This window comes from Salminus brasiliensis, chromosome 15, assembly GCF_030463535.1.
Source record: "Salminus brasiliensis chromosome 15, fSalBra1.hap2, whole genome shotgun sequence".
In the NCBI taxonomy this organism is placed as follows: domain Eukaryota; kingdom Metazoa; phylum Chordata; class Actinopteri; order Characiformes; family Bryconidae; genus Salminus; species Salminus brasiliensis.
In genome coordinates this window covers 6,944,257-6,962,514 of record NC_132892.1, presented here as the reverse complement: position 1 = coordinate 6,962,514, position 18,258 = coordinate 6,944,257, and the positions used below count along the sequence as shown (strand labels likewise).

At 36.3% G+C, this 18,258-nt stretch overlaps 1 protein-coding gene across 1 annotated transcript in view; it reads right to left on the bottom strand.

Moving 5' to 3' along the window:
• Positions 1-2,752: 2,752 nt before the first annotated feature.
• The window catches only part of LOC140536267 (NACHT, LRR and PYD domains-containing protein 3-like), a 46,335-nt gene continuing 30,829 nt past the window's right edge, over positions 2,753-18,258 (bottom strand). Inside the window, exons 5-12 of the mRNA XM_072657985.1 lie at positions 9,064-9,234; positions 8,718-8,891; positions 8,433-8,606; positions 7,827-8,000; positions 5,957-6,130; positions 4,933-5,097; positions 4,471-4,517; positions 2,753-3,285 (exon numbers count right to left, since the gene is read on the bottom strand). Coding sequence (XP_072514086.1) covers positions 2,753-3,285; positions 4,471-4,517; positions 4,933-5,097; positions 5,957-6,130; positions 7,827-8,000; positions 8,433-8,606; positions 8,718-8,891; positions 9,064-9,234 — 1,612 coding nt within the window. The remainder of the gene's footprint in view (positions 3,286-4,470; positions 4,518-4,932; positions 5,098-5,956; positions 6,131-7,826; positions 8,001-8,432; positions 8,607-8,717; positions 8,892-9,063; positions 9,235-18,258) is intronic.

The window sequence follows — 18,258 nt, the reverse complement described above, 5'->3', positions numbered from 1 at the left end:
AAGCTCAGGTCACAGTAACATAATTTGTGTTGCACACAACGGAATCCGTGTGGATCGAGCCACAGCACTAGTGTTCCTAACCTTTCTGTATAAAAGCGTGAAGCGTCGGCAGCAGGGATTTCATTAGTTTTAGTGTGTGCACAATTAAATGGTTAAAGAATGTACTTTAGAGTGGTTTGGTATAAAATGCTCTGTAAGAATAGTGATTTAAAGAGTTTTCATACTGAATATTATCACGCAAAAAAAAAAATCATAGGATGCGTGTTGCCTTTTTTGACCCTAGGTGGCGAAGAAGCCCAACATGAATCAATGTCACACGGTAAACACGAATGATCTGCTTTTGCTTCTTGGCTTTTGCTTCTTCTTTTTTTTTTTTTTTTTAATAGTCTTAATCTTAATACAAAATTATTATTATGCAGTACATACTCATATTTTGATACACTATAGCTAGCAGAAATGTGAAATATCCCATAAAACTAAATCTTAATATTGCGATTTACTAGAAAAAACATTAAATTATTTCCTAAACATCAAATATTTAATAATCTATGTACTGTAGGCCTTATAATTACAAAAAAACAAAACAAAAAAACAAAAAAAAAACTCAATAGCTTCTTGAACGTAAAGCTTAATATTGTGAAATGCGAAAAGGATGTTAGGAGTCTTGTCTATGGACTCTTATAGATCTTTCTCTTTAAAGTCAACCAAGGCCAGTTTGGCAAATACCCATCTGAACGGGTATTAAGCCAGTAAGATCTTGTTTGGCATGAAATACATCCAAAAAGTATGAATTGTGTCATGAAAGAAAAATGCAGAAGTCCAGAGAAGTTCTAACGTCCACCAAAAACTATCAGCGGAGTCCACAGTGTGGCCAACATGGAAACAAAGGTTTAAGTGCATATCTGAAAATTAATTGAGATGGGGACAGGGCAACGTACATGGAGAGGCACTGCCCCCTATTGCCCACCCTTAGTTCCCAAAGTCTAAAAAAAGGGGGGCTGTAGATCACCAGTATTGCTCTCCTCTCAATGTAGAATGGACGGTCCTAAAATTGGCTTGACCACTTCCACAGCAACACAGAATTCACCAACGCAAGATCATTTGTTATCAGGGCGCTGGGTCCTGAAAAAAGATATTACACTGGGCCCCACCCTCTCAGGCCACGCCAAACCCTAAAAATTTAACTTTTTGCATACAGTGGATTTCCCTTTTTATGCAAGAATTATATCCTTTATTAGAAAAGTGCTAAAGATCTAAATTGAATCTTTATAATTAAGTTTGAATGATAATAATAATAATAATAATAATAATATCGATTTCCACTCAGCCCCTGCAATTAGGCCAACTCCCAAGTCATTCAGCACAATTAGGAGTAGGCCTGTGATATGGGGTTGGCAGAGCTGCTAAGCCGCAAGTAGATTCTGCCATGGCATAGAGGTAGGCACAACTCATTTATGCCACACTCTAAGCAACCAGAAAAACCCTGCACGAGCCATAATTAGACAAACACTTACCACTTGTAAGTTGATTTGTTGATTGAGATCAATAAACTGGTGAAAATAATATGTAAAAGCAATCTATAATGCTTAATATGCGCAAAAGGCAAAATATAAGCTAAACAGAGATACAAAAGGATAGATGCATTTGTGTGCAAAATCCAGAGGAGCTGCAATCAAGATTATAACTTATTATAGAAGTTACATGCAATTTATCTAACAATGCTTAGCTAACATAATATATAGCTTTTTTTAAGCTGTTTTTATGCAGTAGAAATGATGAATAACAGATGCTGGCTTTACATTTACATTGTCTTACGTTTCATCAAAATCAAATAATTCTCAATAAAAATGTATATGTATAAAAATATATATTTTTATTCATTTAAGTTTGAAGTAATGATTAGTTTGCAATGAGGATGACAAATACCAGGAGTCATGCCAGAACATTGTTCACTCTTGTTTTTATTCACTCTTGTGTTTATTGCTGAAAAAATACAAATGCACGAATGCTAGCATCTACCAATGTCATACATCAAAGTCAAATGAAATATCTGTTGTTAGAATTTGAAAAAAAGGGTTTAGAAATTTACAAGTAGTCAGTGGTGGTTCTAGTGAAGATCCCTTACAATTGGATAAACAGTGTAGAAGAGCTGATGAAGTAACAGATGGGTTACAGTACCTGAATATCTACAAAGTGCACCTGGTATGTGTACTTGATACAATGATGAAATAAAAATTATACAATTATATGGCCTTCTAGACCGGAGAATGTCTATATAGACAAATGTAAAAAGAAACATCTCCATACTCCAATATGGGTTGTTCTGCTTTACAGTCTCTGATTTACATTTGTTTGGTCTGCAAACAGAGCTTTGATTGGTCAGCCTGATTTTAACACATCCAACACATGACACACTTAACACATAAAAGTGAATAGTGCAGCCTGCTCTCTGCACAAAGAGACCAACCAGGATGCTCTCTTTGTCACTCTCACTCTATATCCGTCACACTCTCTCACACATTCTCTCTGTCTCTATATCTTTCTATTTCTTTCTCTCACACACACACAAAAAAAAATATTTCCAGGATATTTTGCTTTTTTTTTGCAGGCACCAGGTAGGTGCTATCAGGGCGCGGGCGACTCCCGCAACGTTGTTGGGATGTCTGTTTTTTTTTTTCACAGCACTGTAGGGAATGTATGTTGTAGGTAGTATAAAAAACACTTCCTTTAATCATGTCCAATTTTAAGTGGTCTAATCTATCTCACACAAATGAACTGAACAGTCAACATCCCATTCCTGAAACCCAAACCCTGCATAGACAGGATCAGTAAATGTGGTGTAGAATGTGTGTAAATGGGTGCGTGTGGGTATTTCAGAGGAGATGCTGTAAAAGGACAAAGTTCCAGCCTGATAGTCCAAATAAACTCCTATTCTTTTTGAGACAGGAGGATTGATGCATGTGTCTGTAATGTGTCTGGCAATGCACTCATCATCAGAGCAGATAAGAGTCCAGGACTTTTCATTAAACCCAAAACCATCAACATCTCCTTTCCTCAAGATTCGTTTATATGTCACTGATATAGCAACCCACACTCTCCACTCAGCTTCCCAGTAGCAGCGTCCAGTCAAACTCTCCCTACACATCACTTGTGGATGAAAATCAAATCTCTCTGGATGATCAGGATACAACTCTCTTTTTCGCATAAACATCACCTTTGTGTTCCTCTCAGACAAAGACAGACGTGTGTGCGCTGTATTTGGGTCCAGTGTGAGCTCACAGGCATCTGAACACAGGAGAAAACATTAATTGTATCATTATGTGGATTCATGACTTGAATGTATATACACAAATACACAAAAATGTCAAGTTTCAGTTGATATTTATACGAAGCAACAGAGAATAGAAGAGTGCATTCCAAAGTTTTGTATGCAATAGTCCTAAATGTCCTACAAGCCACAGAGAAAAAAACATGGTGATGCAAGCAGCTGACTGCCAGAAGATTTAAGATTTGGGGCCTTTAGAGAGTATGCACGTAACGTCACATGTGGACATCATATGTAAAGGAGGGGGTGTGTTGTATCAGGAACGTGACGTCAATGCACACCCTCTATGGAAGGAATTCTGTATCAAAGGCATCGTGGTAGAACAATAATAGACACCGTGTTGGAATGCAGTGAGACTACTGAACTACTGATAATTTGTGGATGTAGCCTTTGTGAATCATTTCTTTGGCATTTGCCATTGACTGATTTGCTAGTTTCAACTATTCATCCCAAAGTATCCCACATACATAGACACATCATTATCAGTGACTGTTAATTGGCCAGATGTATCAACCGCTTAACTCAGCAAGGGTTATTACAATCTAAGGCATATTATTCAGCATCTACAGGGCTTTTTTTGATAATGGAAGTTTGTGATAACACTTTTGACCCACATAGGCTGTTTAAGGGGTTAAAAAGGTCAGTTCTGATGTTAAATGGTGGCAGTGAGATGAAGTAATGTTTTTTTATCAGTCCAAAGAACATTTTCCAGTTGACCTGGGAGTCTTAAACGTGCCTTTGAGTGAATTATAGTCGAGATTCAATTTAAGGCAGATTTACACATGCCATTTTCTTTCCATTTCTAAATTATATAAATATAATAAAATAAACTAAACTCCAGGATTTGTGACTTTTTTGTATAATTCCCCTAACTTATAGTGTTTAGTAAAGTTTTCTTAGATTGCATGGAGCAAGCACCCTAAAAATGTAAATAATTTATTTCCACAATGCAGAAGAAGGCTATACGAAAATAACAAAGCATTTTCAGGTCCATTTTCTCCAGTTTGTAATGTAATTAAGGCATGGCAAGGGAATAGAAATTCACCACATGTGCAATTAAGAAAATTCAGGAAAATTATGAGAATGATCTTCAAAGTGTACTCTCAAACTAGAAGTATGTGTGTGTTTCTTTGTTTGAAACTTACATTTCTTTAGTCCTTTTTTTATCCTGACTCTCCCTGCATAGTCTACCCTACAGAGAACAGAGACATAGAAAATTCCATGTTTAGATAGTTGTTGATGACTGTAAATTATTGAAAGAATGACTGGTACTTTGAACTGTAGTACAAAATAATATGAACAATTTATGAGAATGAGTTACAGAATATGAGTATGAGCTGTCTAGCAGAATGAGCTGCAGTCTAGGAGAATTTTATCTATGAATGAATGAATGAATGTTGTTTACATATCCACTTATGTCAATTCTGATTACACTAGTCTTCACCACAATCTTTTTTTGCCTAGATTTCACTTGGAGTGTGTGATTTAACTGTGTGTATTCCTCTCAGATACTCTGAACTATGATTAGTTCCACTCCACCTTACAGTTAAAGCTCACTTGCACCTCCACACACACACACATACATACAGCCACAAAGTTCTCTATACCTAAGTGTGCAATGTGGATCCTCCAGTCTTGCAGTGAGCAGCTTAATTCCTGATTCTCCTGGTTGGTTGTAGGTCAGATCTAGTTCTTTCAGTCGTAAGGGATTTGAACTCAAAGCTGAAGCCAGAGAGGAACAACCTTCTGCTGTGACCATGCAACCAGATAATCTGCAGAGAGGGAGAGAAAGAATGAGGAAGACCGCAGTTTCTCATTTATTTAATTTGTTTGGTTATTTGTACATATTCACAAGCTATTCATTCATCTAATGCTCACATCTGAAGTGGGCTGTTATGAATATTTTAGCCATTTCAAGTCTTGTCTGAGGGTCCCAGAAACCCCTGGCAGTTAGAGACCACTAGGCAATGTCCCTAATGGGCCAAAAATTATATTTTGTATATTTGATATTCTGAGTAATAAGAAAGCAAAGCTGAAGCAGACGTTCTTGGCATCAACGTGAGGAGTGAACATTAGCTAATTTAGCTAAATCTGAAGTTCACGGTGGAGATAACATAATTCCAAGACTCCAGTCTAGTTATTTCTGGACTGCTGAAGCAGCTTTTATAGCAAACAACTTCCTGAGCAAACAGCAGTGAGAAAATCTCTCTAAAAATGAGAAGGAACCACTGAGAGAAAACACAGCTCAGAAGAAGAATCAATTCATGCATTTCAGTTTATAAATAAATTGAAATAAGAAAAATTACATGAAAGAGAGGGAAATGCAAAATGACAAAACAAAAGATAACAATAATCAATATATATCTTGATTTACACTTCCCCATCCTGACTCCATTCTGCAACAATGAGCAGAATCAGGGAACTGAACATATGATGTGCTTGTAATATGTTTTTTTCAGATTACTGTTTTGTATGATCGGTTAGCAAACTGACAATTCTGATTATCTGATTAATTGAACTTCAAAGCTAATTTTAAGCACATCTCGTTTTGTCTTTAAATAACATACTAGCAGAGTACTGAATATTGTAGCCTAATATTTACCACTCCAGAATGAGGAGACAAACACTAACCTAAGTATTTGTAGTTTACAGTGTGAACTACTCAGTCCAGCGGAGAGCTGCTTCACTCCTGAATCCTGCAGGTCATTGTTACTGAGGTCCAGCTCTTTCAGGGAGGAGGTTTCCAGTTTTAAAACTGATCCTAGATTTTCACAAGTATTTTCTCCAAGATTGCACAAAGCCAATCTGCCAAAGGAAAGTAAATACAATACAGATGTAAATGTAAATACAAATACAAAAGTCAAGTGAAAATATTTGAGTTATACAAAAAAAAACACTATCACCACTTTATTTTTTACTCAGTTTTATATACGTTGTCAAATCTAAAGTAGAGAAGTGAGAAGCTTCTATCTTAAAAAGAATTCCTACTAGAATTTTTAATGTTGTCTTAAATCAATAGCCATTACTCATATACAGATGTTGGGCAAAATTACTACACGTAGATTAGGTTTTAGATTGTTTCAATTTAGAGGTAGATTTAAATGTATTACATTTAACTCACATTTAAATAGAGTTCTGGAAACAGTTAACACACAACAAATGTCATCAGATTTTTTGAAAGTTTTTGAAATGACAATTTTAGATTTAGCTTTTTTTTGTCTGACTGTCAAGCGGGCCAGCCTAGAGGCGCCCTTTTCACTTACTGACTGACACCCTTTGGTGAAACATGCATGTGCAAGGATTGGCTTGTACCACAAAGCTGCAGAGACAAGATGAAACCTTAGGTTGGCTAAAGTTATGTTGCTTCATGTGCGTCTTTTGAAATATCGTTGTTAAGAGAAGTAGTGTGAAATGAAAAGTGCTATGAAAGTGTTTGTTTTGGCGCAAAATCCCTGACTATAGCCTGAGGCTACCTTAAGCAGCCGGTTTGCACCTATATTCAAGCTCTGCTAAAAGAGACCTACATTACCTTGATGCTTGTTCATTTTACATGTCACATAGTAGAAGCAGAAAGCTTACACTTGCATTTTTGTATTTCTCACAATGAATACATGAATAGAAATGTCTTTATTGACACTACAGCAAGCAGCATGGCAGCAATGACAAACTGGCTAGTGGTCTTTCATTGTTTTTTCTCTGCAACAACCCATCAATCAGTGTTGAAAGAGAAGACTTTATACAAACACCTCAAATTTGTTCTTCCTGTGTCATGGTTTGGTGGAGCTTGGAGCTTGAGCGTACACACAGGATATTTATTAACAAAGGAAAACAAAACAGAACAGAACAAACAAGCCAACCAACCAAGTACAGAGACCAACCAAGGACCCCAGAAACCAAACAAGCACTAAGATTACCAAATCAAGCAATACAAGAGCCAAACAAACCCGCCAACTCAACAAACCATAAAACCAACATGACAACATAAACAAGACCAGACAAAAGAAGGGTAAAACAAAAGGAAATCTTATAGGAAGGATAAACGAGGAACACCTGGGAGTAAGAAGGGGGTGTGGTTACAGAGGCGGCACAGGTTTGAACACTAATTGACAGGCGGGCTAAGACAGACAAAAAACAAACAGAGCCATGTGCTTAAGAGCACATGGTGAAACAAAACAAAGGGCGTGACAAGGACAGACAGAGACACAGGTGTGACAGCCTGCTTTCTGCACATTGCATATAGTGTTATGTAAGACAATATCCTTCTTGAGATGCTAATCCTTCATAAGACTACGAGTCACCTTGTAAGTCGTTCTGGATAAGAGCGTCAGCTAAATGCCGTAAATGTAAATGTAAATGTAAATAAGATATAGTAATTTGTAAATATGCAGTTTAAAAAATAAAGCCACATGAACATGATAAAAATACTACTTGGTTTAATGAGAAATTATCATGTCCAAAAAAAATTATATTTTGAAAAAGAAAAAGATTTTTGCTTTCTTACTGGAGAATCTGCAGTTTACAGTGTGAACTTTTCAGTCCTGCAGATAGCAGCTCCACTCCTGAATCCTGGAGGTCATTATTACTGAGGTCTAGCTCTATCAGGGAGGAATTTTCCAGTTGTAAAACTGATCCCAAATTTTCACAAGAGATTTTCCCCAGATTACACAATGCCAATCTGAAAAGGGAGAGTTAATGCAATAAAACATTTATAAGATGATGTGTGTGTGTGTGATTAAATGATTAATATATGTAATATTTAATACATTTTGTATATGCATACACATGCAGTCTCCTCTATAAGAACTGAAACAGCAAGGCCAATTTTGTACAGTGACAACATTTTTTTTTTTTTTTCAAAAGATAAATATAACAAAATAGATCAGATTTTTAGATTTTATTTTCCTATGTTTCTGGAGTGAAACAACTTTGAACATTGCAAAAAAAGTTGAACCCATCCCCTGAAAAAGTAAGAAACCACTGGCGTACTGCCAGACACCAAACAGGAGAAAACAAGAAAATAATAATTCTGCCGGACCACCACTGGCTGCAGAAATAATATTTTAAGTTTACAGTTGCAGATTTCTAAACTGCTAGTAGAAAGTCTGACCTGAGTGACTCTAGTTTATTGTACGAACTCTTCAGTCCAGCAGAGAGCAGTTCCACTCCTGAGTCCTGCAGGTCATTGTCACTGAGGTCCAATACTTTCAGGGAAGCGGTTTCTGTTTGCAAAGCTGACCGCAGAGCATCACAGGACTCTTTACCAAGTTTACAAATAGCAAGTCTGTTAAAAAGAGATTATTTATTACAGTGCAGTCAATTTTATACATATAGATTTATATAATTGCAAGAATATATGACTATAAAAACACAATATTTAGTTTGAATATCTAACCTGAGTGTCTCCAGTTTACAGTATGAACTCTTCAATCCAGCAGAGAGACGCTCCACTCCTGAATCCTGTAGATCGTTCTTACTGAGGTCTAGCTCTTTCAAAGAGGAGGTTTCTGACTGTATAACTGATCGCAGAGCGTCACAAGACAGTTCAGAAAGTTTACACATAGCAAGTCTATAAAATTAGAGAACACACAGCAGACCTTATTTTAACTGTTATTATAAATGCTATATATACAGTGCTACTATATTAAAGAATGTTGTAAAAACATGTGGCTCGACTAGTATATCAGTTGCAGAAATTCATAGTGCTGATGTAGAGTTTCATGAAATGTTGGAATCCTGACCTGAGTATCTCTAGCTTACAGTGTGAACCATTCATTCCAACAGAGAGAAGCTCCACTCCTGAATCCTGCAGCTGACTGTTAGTAAGATCCAGCTCTTTCAATGAATTTGCAGATTGCAGGGCTGCAACCAAAGTTTCCATAGACTCTGCAGTGAGATTACAGCCAGCAAATCTGCAGATGACCAGGGAAATAAAGTAAGTAAAACACATGAACATTCAGCTATGTTTGCATTTTAAATTCAATTTAAACCTGAGATTCATTGGCCCTCATTTATCAAAGTCACAAACAATTACATCTGATTTGTAAAATAAGTTTGCACAAATGACACCACTAGTTTTATTATGTACAGAATTTATAATAAATTAATTTCTATGGCGTTATATGGTATTCATGCCTGACAAAACCTGTACCATTGTATATTTACTTGTAGTTATAATTGCAACCGAAGCAAGAATACATGAATTCATGTAGTCATGTTCCGTAACTATTATCATTATAATGTTAATCACTATAATATTGTACACACATTGAACACACATTTGTGACTACAACTGCACCTTAATTACAAATCTTAAGTGAAGTGAGTTTTTTAAACTTTTGAACACTCTAGTGAACTCTTATCGTGAGACTGTATATCCGGACTTATGAGGCTGAGAAGAAGGGTTGAGAAACTCCTCTTCTGCTTCTTACTATGTCTAACTGGTGAATTTGTGCTTCTGTCTATGTTTTTGTGAAACTAAATGAACATTTGACTAATGGACATTTAGGAAATCACTGAGGAATCAAATTGTGTGGCAAAATGTGTTTATTATGTTATATGCAAGTGCTATTAAAGGTGAATATGTAAAATGGTTTAACACTATACTATCTATTACTATAAGTGCTCTTTACAGGCCTTAAGTGAAGTTGAAAAACATCTAACATCTAACAAGTTACAACTTGGTAACTTATGTATTCAAGTTTATGGTGAAACAATATTAAACCTGTTTTTTACGTTTTTGGAGAAATCATACAGTAGCTGCATGTCATTGCTCTGCTTTTAGCATTGTAACAAAAACATTGTATTTATTTCACTGTTTACTAAACACTAGTCCAACAATTCAGTTATCAGTTAACTATACATAAGCAAACTTTATCAAATTGACACTACATATGAGTACATGGTGCCATGTGTCAAAGAACTGATTTATTTTAGCTTAGTTGTTAGCAACAGTTAAGTTTAAAAATAGATAGCATTAGCAATAACTTCCAGAGCCTATGCATTAGTAGATGAGGTGGAGCAGAACAATGTCTATATATCTATATCTGATCTGATCAAACGTCTGTCTGGGCTGATGTTTAGCTCCCCTATCCAGTTTCTTCATTCCTCTAATTCTTACTTCATGTCCAGGAGGTATAGAAAAAACAGGAAACAAACACAGAGATGAGCAAATGGCCTTAAATCAAGGGAGAAAAACACAAAAACAAGATAGAGAGAACCTCAGAGATCAGATTAACCAAGGTTATTATTTTTAGTTACTGCTAAACTATAGTTTCGTGTTAAATGTTTTCACTCTTTTATTTATCACCTATGTATTTGCTCTTTTACATTTTTTCATTTTTTTCATTTTTACTCATTGCTTAAATTAGACTTCTACTCTTAGATGTCTTTTTTTACTGTATAGATGTTGTGATTTTTAAACAACATTTCATGTATATATCGCCTCGGCTACAATGTAAATGAAGGTCACCCTCAATGTATTCCGACTTTAAATAAAGGTTGAATTGAAAGTGCTGGTCAAAAGCACATGAGGCAAGTGAAATGCTGTGCTAGTGGAGTGAATGTCCTGAGTGAGTATATATAGTTGACAATAAATCAGAGACAATATCCAGTTATTAATATTCATACAGGGGTGAGGCAGAGCATTGGGCGTCAGGGGCTGCAGGGAAAGGCAGACTGGTTAGAACATTATACAGAGTTAGACTCTAGGCACAGTACATTGTGGTAAACAACGAAGCCTGATGCAGTGCCTCAAATGCCATAGAGAAGACATGGAGGCAAGGTTTAGCGGTTGAACCGTGGGGTTCATACTATACCCTACCTCCCTGACAAGGATGGAGAGCAAAAAAGAAATGCATCAACATTCTGATGACCCAAAGGTGATCATCAAATGTAATAAATTGTCACTACAAACAAAGTTCAAGATCTTACCATGCAGCACTGTGTTGTCTATTGTTTATATAATTATTATATGCACATCATGTTTGTCAAGTCAAGTCAAGTCAGTACGCTTGACTTGGATAAGGATCAGATCACATTTTATGACAAATTAATGTCATATAAAATTCCAAAGAGTTTACATACTTTTTCTTGCCACCGTAGATCATAACACATTGTTAATTAGTCTATATAATCTTTATGTTAAATGCTTACCGAGCCTTTTTGTAGTTTGTTATAGCTCGGATGAGTCTTCTGTAACCCTCATCTGTAGTGTTGTATGTCTTCAGGTCAAACTCTTTTTTCACGTGTTCCGAACTGAGACGCATGTAGGTTACAAATGAGCACTGTTTAGGAGAAAGCATCTTTTCTGAGAATTTATCTGGAATTAGAAAGAGACAATGAAAAGCTTTTCAATTCCATAATGATTAAATGACTCTCAACTGTTTTAACACATGACCACCAGCGGCATACCCTCCTACGATTGCTTCCTACCTAATGACCATGTTAAAACCTATAAGGACTCTTAACTATCTGCCACTATTAATATTACCACTATTAACTATCATTACTCTCAAATCTCTTCTCATCACTGCTATGACTATATTAGGTTATATTATATAATGATTAAGAATATGTTGCACACCTAAGCAGTACAACAGTTTAGGTGGTTTGAGTCCTCCAGCAGGACAATGACCCAAGGCATACTTTAAATGGCACCCAGAAATGGTTAAAGACACCAATTAATTGTGGAGAATTACCAAAACAGCATTTGGAAGAAAGCTTGCTTTATATCTAGAGACAAGGAGCAGTTTTCAAAAGAGTAGTGGTCCAAAAGTCCAGTAAAGGTTACAGGAAGTGATTGAAAGTGGTGCCAGGGGTGATTGGTGGACTTCTGCGGATGTGTATGCTGTCAAGTCAAACATTCAATAGTGCAGGGAATGACAGAAAGCATAAAAATCAAGGGGCAGAAGGGGCAGAGAGAAGTGCTGCTGTTGCTGTTTTTAGCCCACAGTGACATCAAATTTGACGCATTGAATTAACTGGTGCATTCAGTCGATACTGTACTTTGCTGCCAGGAGAATATTGTGTTTTATGTTTGATTAACTATAAAGGCACTTTTTTACTTCTTTTTAGATAAACAAAAATGACAAATGTTAAAAGAGTAATATAAGATCTGTCATGGTATTAGCCATAAATGTTTTATATGCCAATTTAAAAAGCCCAGTTTACTTAATGGGCATTGATCAGGATGGTTTGTTGCCTAGACTAATATTTCATAGGCCAGACTAATCTCCATTTGGAGCTAATGGCTCTCACTGTGGTTTGCTGGACAATGACCCTAAACCTAAGACACAAGTCATTCTAACAAATAATGGCTAAAAAAGAAAAAGAGTTGGAGTTGGAGTGTGGCAGGACCTGTATTTAGTTTTTTATCTTCATTTTTGCCTGTAAATGTGGATCGTTATCTAATTAAATAACAACAATAAACAATTCAGATTTGTTTAGCAGGTCTTTCAAAGTTGGCTGAGCAATACATCTTGCCACTGGTCCCTCCTCTTTAATTAAGAAAGCTATTTAGCAGCTGTTATTTCCAACAAGACAGCTCTGTTTCAGACGCACTGCAATATCACTGCCTAGTGCATTACTAGGTCAGGTTTTTATGCCGTTAAGGATGTTGGAGATCTGTCTGATGGTCTTCAGTTACATTCAGACTCAGGTACCTCACTCCTAATCCTCACTTTCATCTACTTTACATGTGAGATGTCAGACTGAGTTAGTTTTATATGAAGAGACTTTAATTATCCACAGTATCTAAAGCCTACTTTCACAATTATCCCAGCTGCTAACGACTGATACTTAATATAACATTAAAAAAAGTCTCTCTTTCCTGTGCTTAATGGTTATATAGTGTTTTGTACAGTTTGCCTGTTTGTGATGTATTTAATGTTTGATTATCTGCTTTCATGTTATTTGTAGCCCTGTATTATATTCCTCACCTAACACTTGGTGTGGCTAAAACAAAAATGCCAAAGGTGACTTTGGTTTTCACTATATTATTAACCACATTTCGTAGCGGCAAGCGCCCCGCCTGTCCTGATACCTGATGCATGCAGAACGGCTGAACTTGACTTTTATTAGAAACAAGCTATAACATAATTACACTGTGGAGACATTAACATGGAGGGATATTGTGAAATTCACAGAACACAACAGGCAAAAAATCGGATGAGTAATATAAAATTAATGTTTCATTTCTGCATCTGTTTACATGGGCTTGGGTGGAGTTAAAAGTTGTACTGCAACCAGCCACCAGATGACGTAAAGGATGTTTTTGCTTTTCAAGTCATCCAATCCACTTATACGCAGTCTATGGTTCAAATCCATCTCAACACTCAAGGCTAACGCCTGCTTTGCCTGCATGTATTAATTAGGCCAAGCTTAGCTTGATGGACGTTAATCAGACTAAATTAAACTGGGCTGTTTACACAATCGTTACCTTAGTATGACTAGCTAACAACATTTTTTTTATTTTCTGAAAATAATGAATTAAAAACTTACCTTTTACGATGCAAGCTGTAAATGCAATTAATATAATGGCAAAAACAGAAATGCAGATAACAGCAATCTTCCAAGCATGAAATGCTATTTCTGAAATGCAAACCAGACATTTTACAGTGAGCCAATCACAAAAACATTATTATTTATTTTGATTGCCCTATAATGTATCATTCATAGCTGAATGATAAAGAAATTAATTCATTTGCCACACATTGATGTTTTTTTTGTTTGTTTTTTTACAAATGGTAACAAACCATTATTAAATGTATTAATTCTTACCTTTAACTTCAGCATAAACAGTTATGTCATCATGCCATGATCCATACTGAACTGAACATTTATAAGCTCCCTCATCAGATAGTTGGACTGCTGAGACTTTCAGTGAGGTGTTGCCTTTTTTAAGTTCTTCTTTAAATAAGCATGTTCTGCCTTTATAACACTCATTTTGCTTCTCATTCCTGTCTTCATAATTTTCATACAGATGTACAAGTTTGTCTGTCGGAGGCAGTCTGATCCACACCACTGTCATATCCTCGGCACTGATGCTAGGTTTGAGAAAACAGGGCAGAACTAGGTCGTCACCAGCTTCAACAACAACTGGAACTGCTGGGCCAAGGACTTTTAAATGTACTACGATAAAAAAGAATAAGGAATCATAAGTCGATATTAGTTAATCACAACTCAAAACAACATATGTTGAAATAAACTGTGAGGGGGAAAAGATGCAAAGACACAAGTGCAGCACAACAATGTAAAGGAAATGTGTAGTGGAATAAGTCATCACTGGCTACACACAAGCTGGAAATTAGCTGGTTGAGCAAAGCCACCTCCAATTCACTTCAGCTGTATTTTGCCACCTGTACATTCTAAACCACTGTATTTCTTCTTCTTGCCGCAATCATGACCTAGCACAGGCAAAGCCATGGTGCTGATGGTATTAGCCCTTCCAGCTCTGTGTATCCACAGTCTCATTGATCAGAACTTTGTGTTAAAGATGGTACTGGGCCACAGTGGGAAACCACAGAGAAATGCTGAGTTGGTCTGCTTAACTCTTTACCCTCCTAAAAAAAACTCTTTCATCCTGTTCTTCAATGCTCAGGACCACCACAGAGCAGGTATAATTTGGGTGGTGGGTCATTCTCAGCACTGCAGTGACACTGGCATGATAGTGGTGTGTTAGAGTGTGTTACACTGGTACAAGTGTATCAAGCACAGTAGTGCTGCTGGAGTTTTTAAACACTGTTTCCCAGTAATGCACTGTGTCACTGTCCACTCTATTACACACTCCTAGTTGGTACATCTTGTAAATGTAAAGTCAAGATGCTGCCATACAGGAAGCTGTTGGACATTTCCGGTTGGTTGACTGTTCTTAGTCCAGCAGTGACACTGAGGTGTTTAAAAACTCTGGCAGCACTGCATTGTTTGATTCATCCGTACCGAGACCTGAGTGTTGAAGAACAGGCTGAAAAGAGGCTAACAAAGTATGCAAAGAAAGGACTACAGTTTGTGATTATAAACAGACAAAATGTAATATACGAGCCCTCTTTTATTATTATTTTTTAATCATTATTATTATTATTACCACTACTACTACTACTAATAATAATAATAATAATAATAATAACCACTATAATAATAATAATAATAATAATAATAGGAATAAGTTAGCTATTAAAACAGTTATGACTCACGTCTGACTTTAACATGAACAGATATATCATCATAGAAGGACTCAGATTTAATCACACACTGGTAAACTCCCTCATCAGAAGGTTGGAGTGCTGTGAGTTTCAGTGAGGCGTTTCCTTTATACAGCTCTTCTTTAAATAGAGCTGTTCTCCCGCTGTAAGACTTCATCTGCTTATCATTTTGGTCTTTGCGGCCTTCATACAGATGGACTAGTGTATCAGTCAGATCTGCTCTGGTCCACTCCACCATCATATCTTCAGCACTAATGTTGGGTTGGAGAGAACAGGGCAGAATGAGCTCGTCCCCAGTTACAGCAGCAAGAGGAGCAGCTGGTCCAACTACCCTAAAGTACTCTGCAATGAAAATAGGTATAAAAATAGGCATGAAACAGAATAACAAACATGTTTTACTGTGAAAATTATATTTGTGCAGGTGCTTGTGGCATTTGTTTGCAATCCCATGAGCAGTTCCAACTTGACCTCCGTCCCTGTTTACTGTCAGTTTTTAATTAAATTACAAAGTGAGGAAATGGCTACCTGACAACAAATAGCCATTTTCGTATAGCCTTCTCCTGCTTTGTGGAAACATTGTAATGCTAGGAAGTTGCATAGACTAGCTAATGGCTGCTGATCGCTGCAACAAGGTTTGAGAAGTCAATTTAAAAAGCTTTGCATCACATGTCCTTTCCCAGTGATGACTGAATGTTTGGAGAAAAAGAGATTTGAAAAGTCTGACTAAACTCTCTTTTTATCTACAAACACTTTAAACACATACGCTTTGTAGCATTTAGCATTTAGTTAGACTTGCTGTTCCCAACCTGGCTAATGTTCCCCCAAGTGGTTGAAAATGTAATTCTGCTACATCTGTAACTCTGCCTCAACTGATGTAAAAGAGAGAGAATTTCCCCCTCTGTTACAAAGAGTAAGCAGTAAGCTTTTGAATGTTAACTCTCCCATTGGTTGCCACCCTACATGCATTTCTTACACAGAATAGTGAACACATACCTGATGTGGCATTCATACAGCCAGAGAATACCAGCAGCATCACACAGAGAAGCGTCATCACTGAAAAAAACAGGTATAATATATGTTTATTCTTTACTCTTCACACACAATTTTTATACTGCAACTTATACTTTGAATAGTATTTCATTCCTAAGAGTTGGACATACTTCTATGAATTGTTTAAAATACAAGGTTTTTTAATTTCCTTAAATTTAATTGTGCATTTTGGAATGTTTTTGGTGATGTTTACAGCTATGTTATTCTGTTTTTGTTTTGTTTTTGTAATGTGTTTGTCTCCATTTCAGGAATATATATAGAAATATCTTAATCCTGTGTGAGCCCCTGCATATACATTCAAACATGCATTGTGTTGAAGGTTTTTGGAATTATTATTAACTGAAAAATTATTTTAAGTTAATACACTTACTTTCAAAAACAACTGCAATTACTGTAACTGCAATTAATAATCAGTCCATAGACTGATTTATACTTGAGTGCAAGTATACCACATATGTTGAATAATTGCAGAACTAAAAACCCTTAATACAGCAGTACAAAGATCCCAAGCACACCAGCAAATCTACAGAAATGCTAAAAAAGGAAAGAATCAAGGTATTGCAATGGCCCAGTCCAAGCTGATGACTCTCAGATCCTTGTCTTCTGATGATGTTGTGGATTTGAGACCTCTTCCTGTACCAGACCTCTTTAGTGTTCTCCAGCTGTGTTTGTCATTTATCTAGAGAATTTATCTATAAAAGCACTTTTAGAATACCTCATCTGTCTGCCTTTTAAGTGCCATTTTCGAAACATTACAATAGCAATTCATACATGAAATAATGCCTAAATACAGCACTAGGATGCAGTCTTTTCCAACACTGATTTTATACAGAAAAAGGGCCTGTACACTATAAATTGTTTGTATCAGTTTTTAGAGCTTCATTTACTTTAATTTCTACATACCAGCTGTAAGTTGTTAAGCAATTACTTGTTACCTAAAAGGTCCTTTTTTACAATTTACTTACAGTTAAATTAGTTAGATAATTAGATAATTTTCTGCAGAGGAAAGTACACAGCTATTAGCATTTCTGCTGACTTCTGAGGAATCAGCAATCAAGGCCTGAACAGGTTTGTGTAGTCTCAGCAGCATGGAGAAACCAGGCTCAGAATTCTCTTGCAAGGTTTAATCTGATAATGGAAAGAGTGTAAGATTATCTTGTTTTATTTCTGGTATGTTTTATAAACACAGGGTAAAGCCAGTCCTGCAGGTAATCTGCAGTACTGTCTGGGGGGTCCCACCAGGAGGGAGGATAAAGGCCCCAACACATATGTTGGCATATTTTAATAAATATTGAATTGCAAAGAATTTACTAATACTGTATTAACATGTGTGCTATTTGTACATGAATAGTAAAAGTACTCCAAAGCTTTTCACACTGTCAAGAGTAAAATACATGCAATGTTTTACTCTACATATAATTTTGAAGACACATTCTTAATGGTAAACGTTCAATGTAAGAGATTTATCCAAAACAAATACTTGGTCTTGACCAAGTCATCGACTTATTCATAAATTTTCCTTAGCTTTATAGGATAACTTGCCCATTCCTTTGCCAAGAGTATCATATAATTTTAAACTCTTACCCACACTACACCCAAAACCCCTCAAATTCTAAAGTTCCACAAAAAGAAAAGGATGTAAATTTAGCCCAGAGTTTTGGATCAACCAACAGTGCAATAGCTATT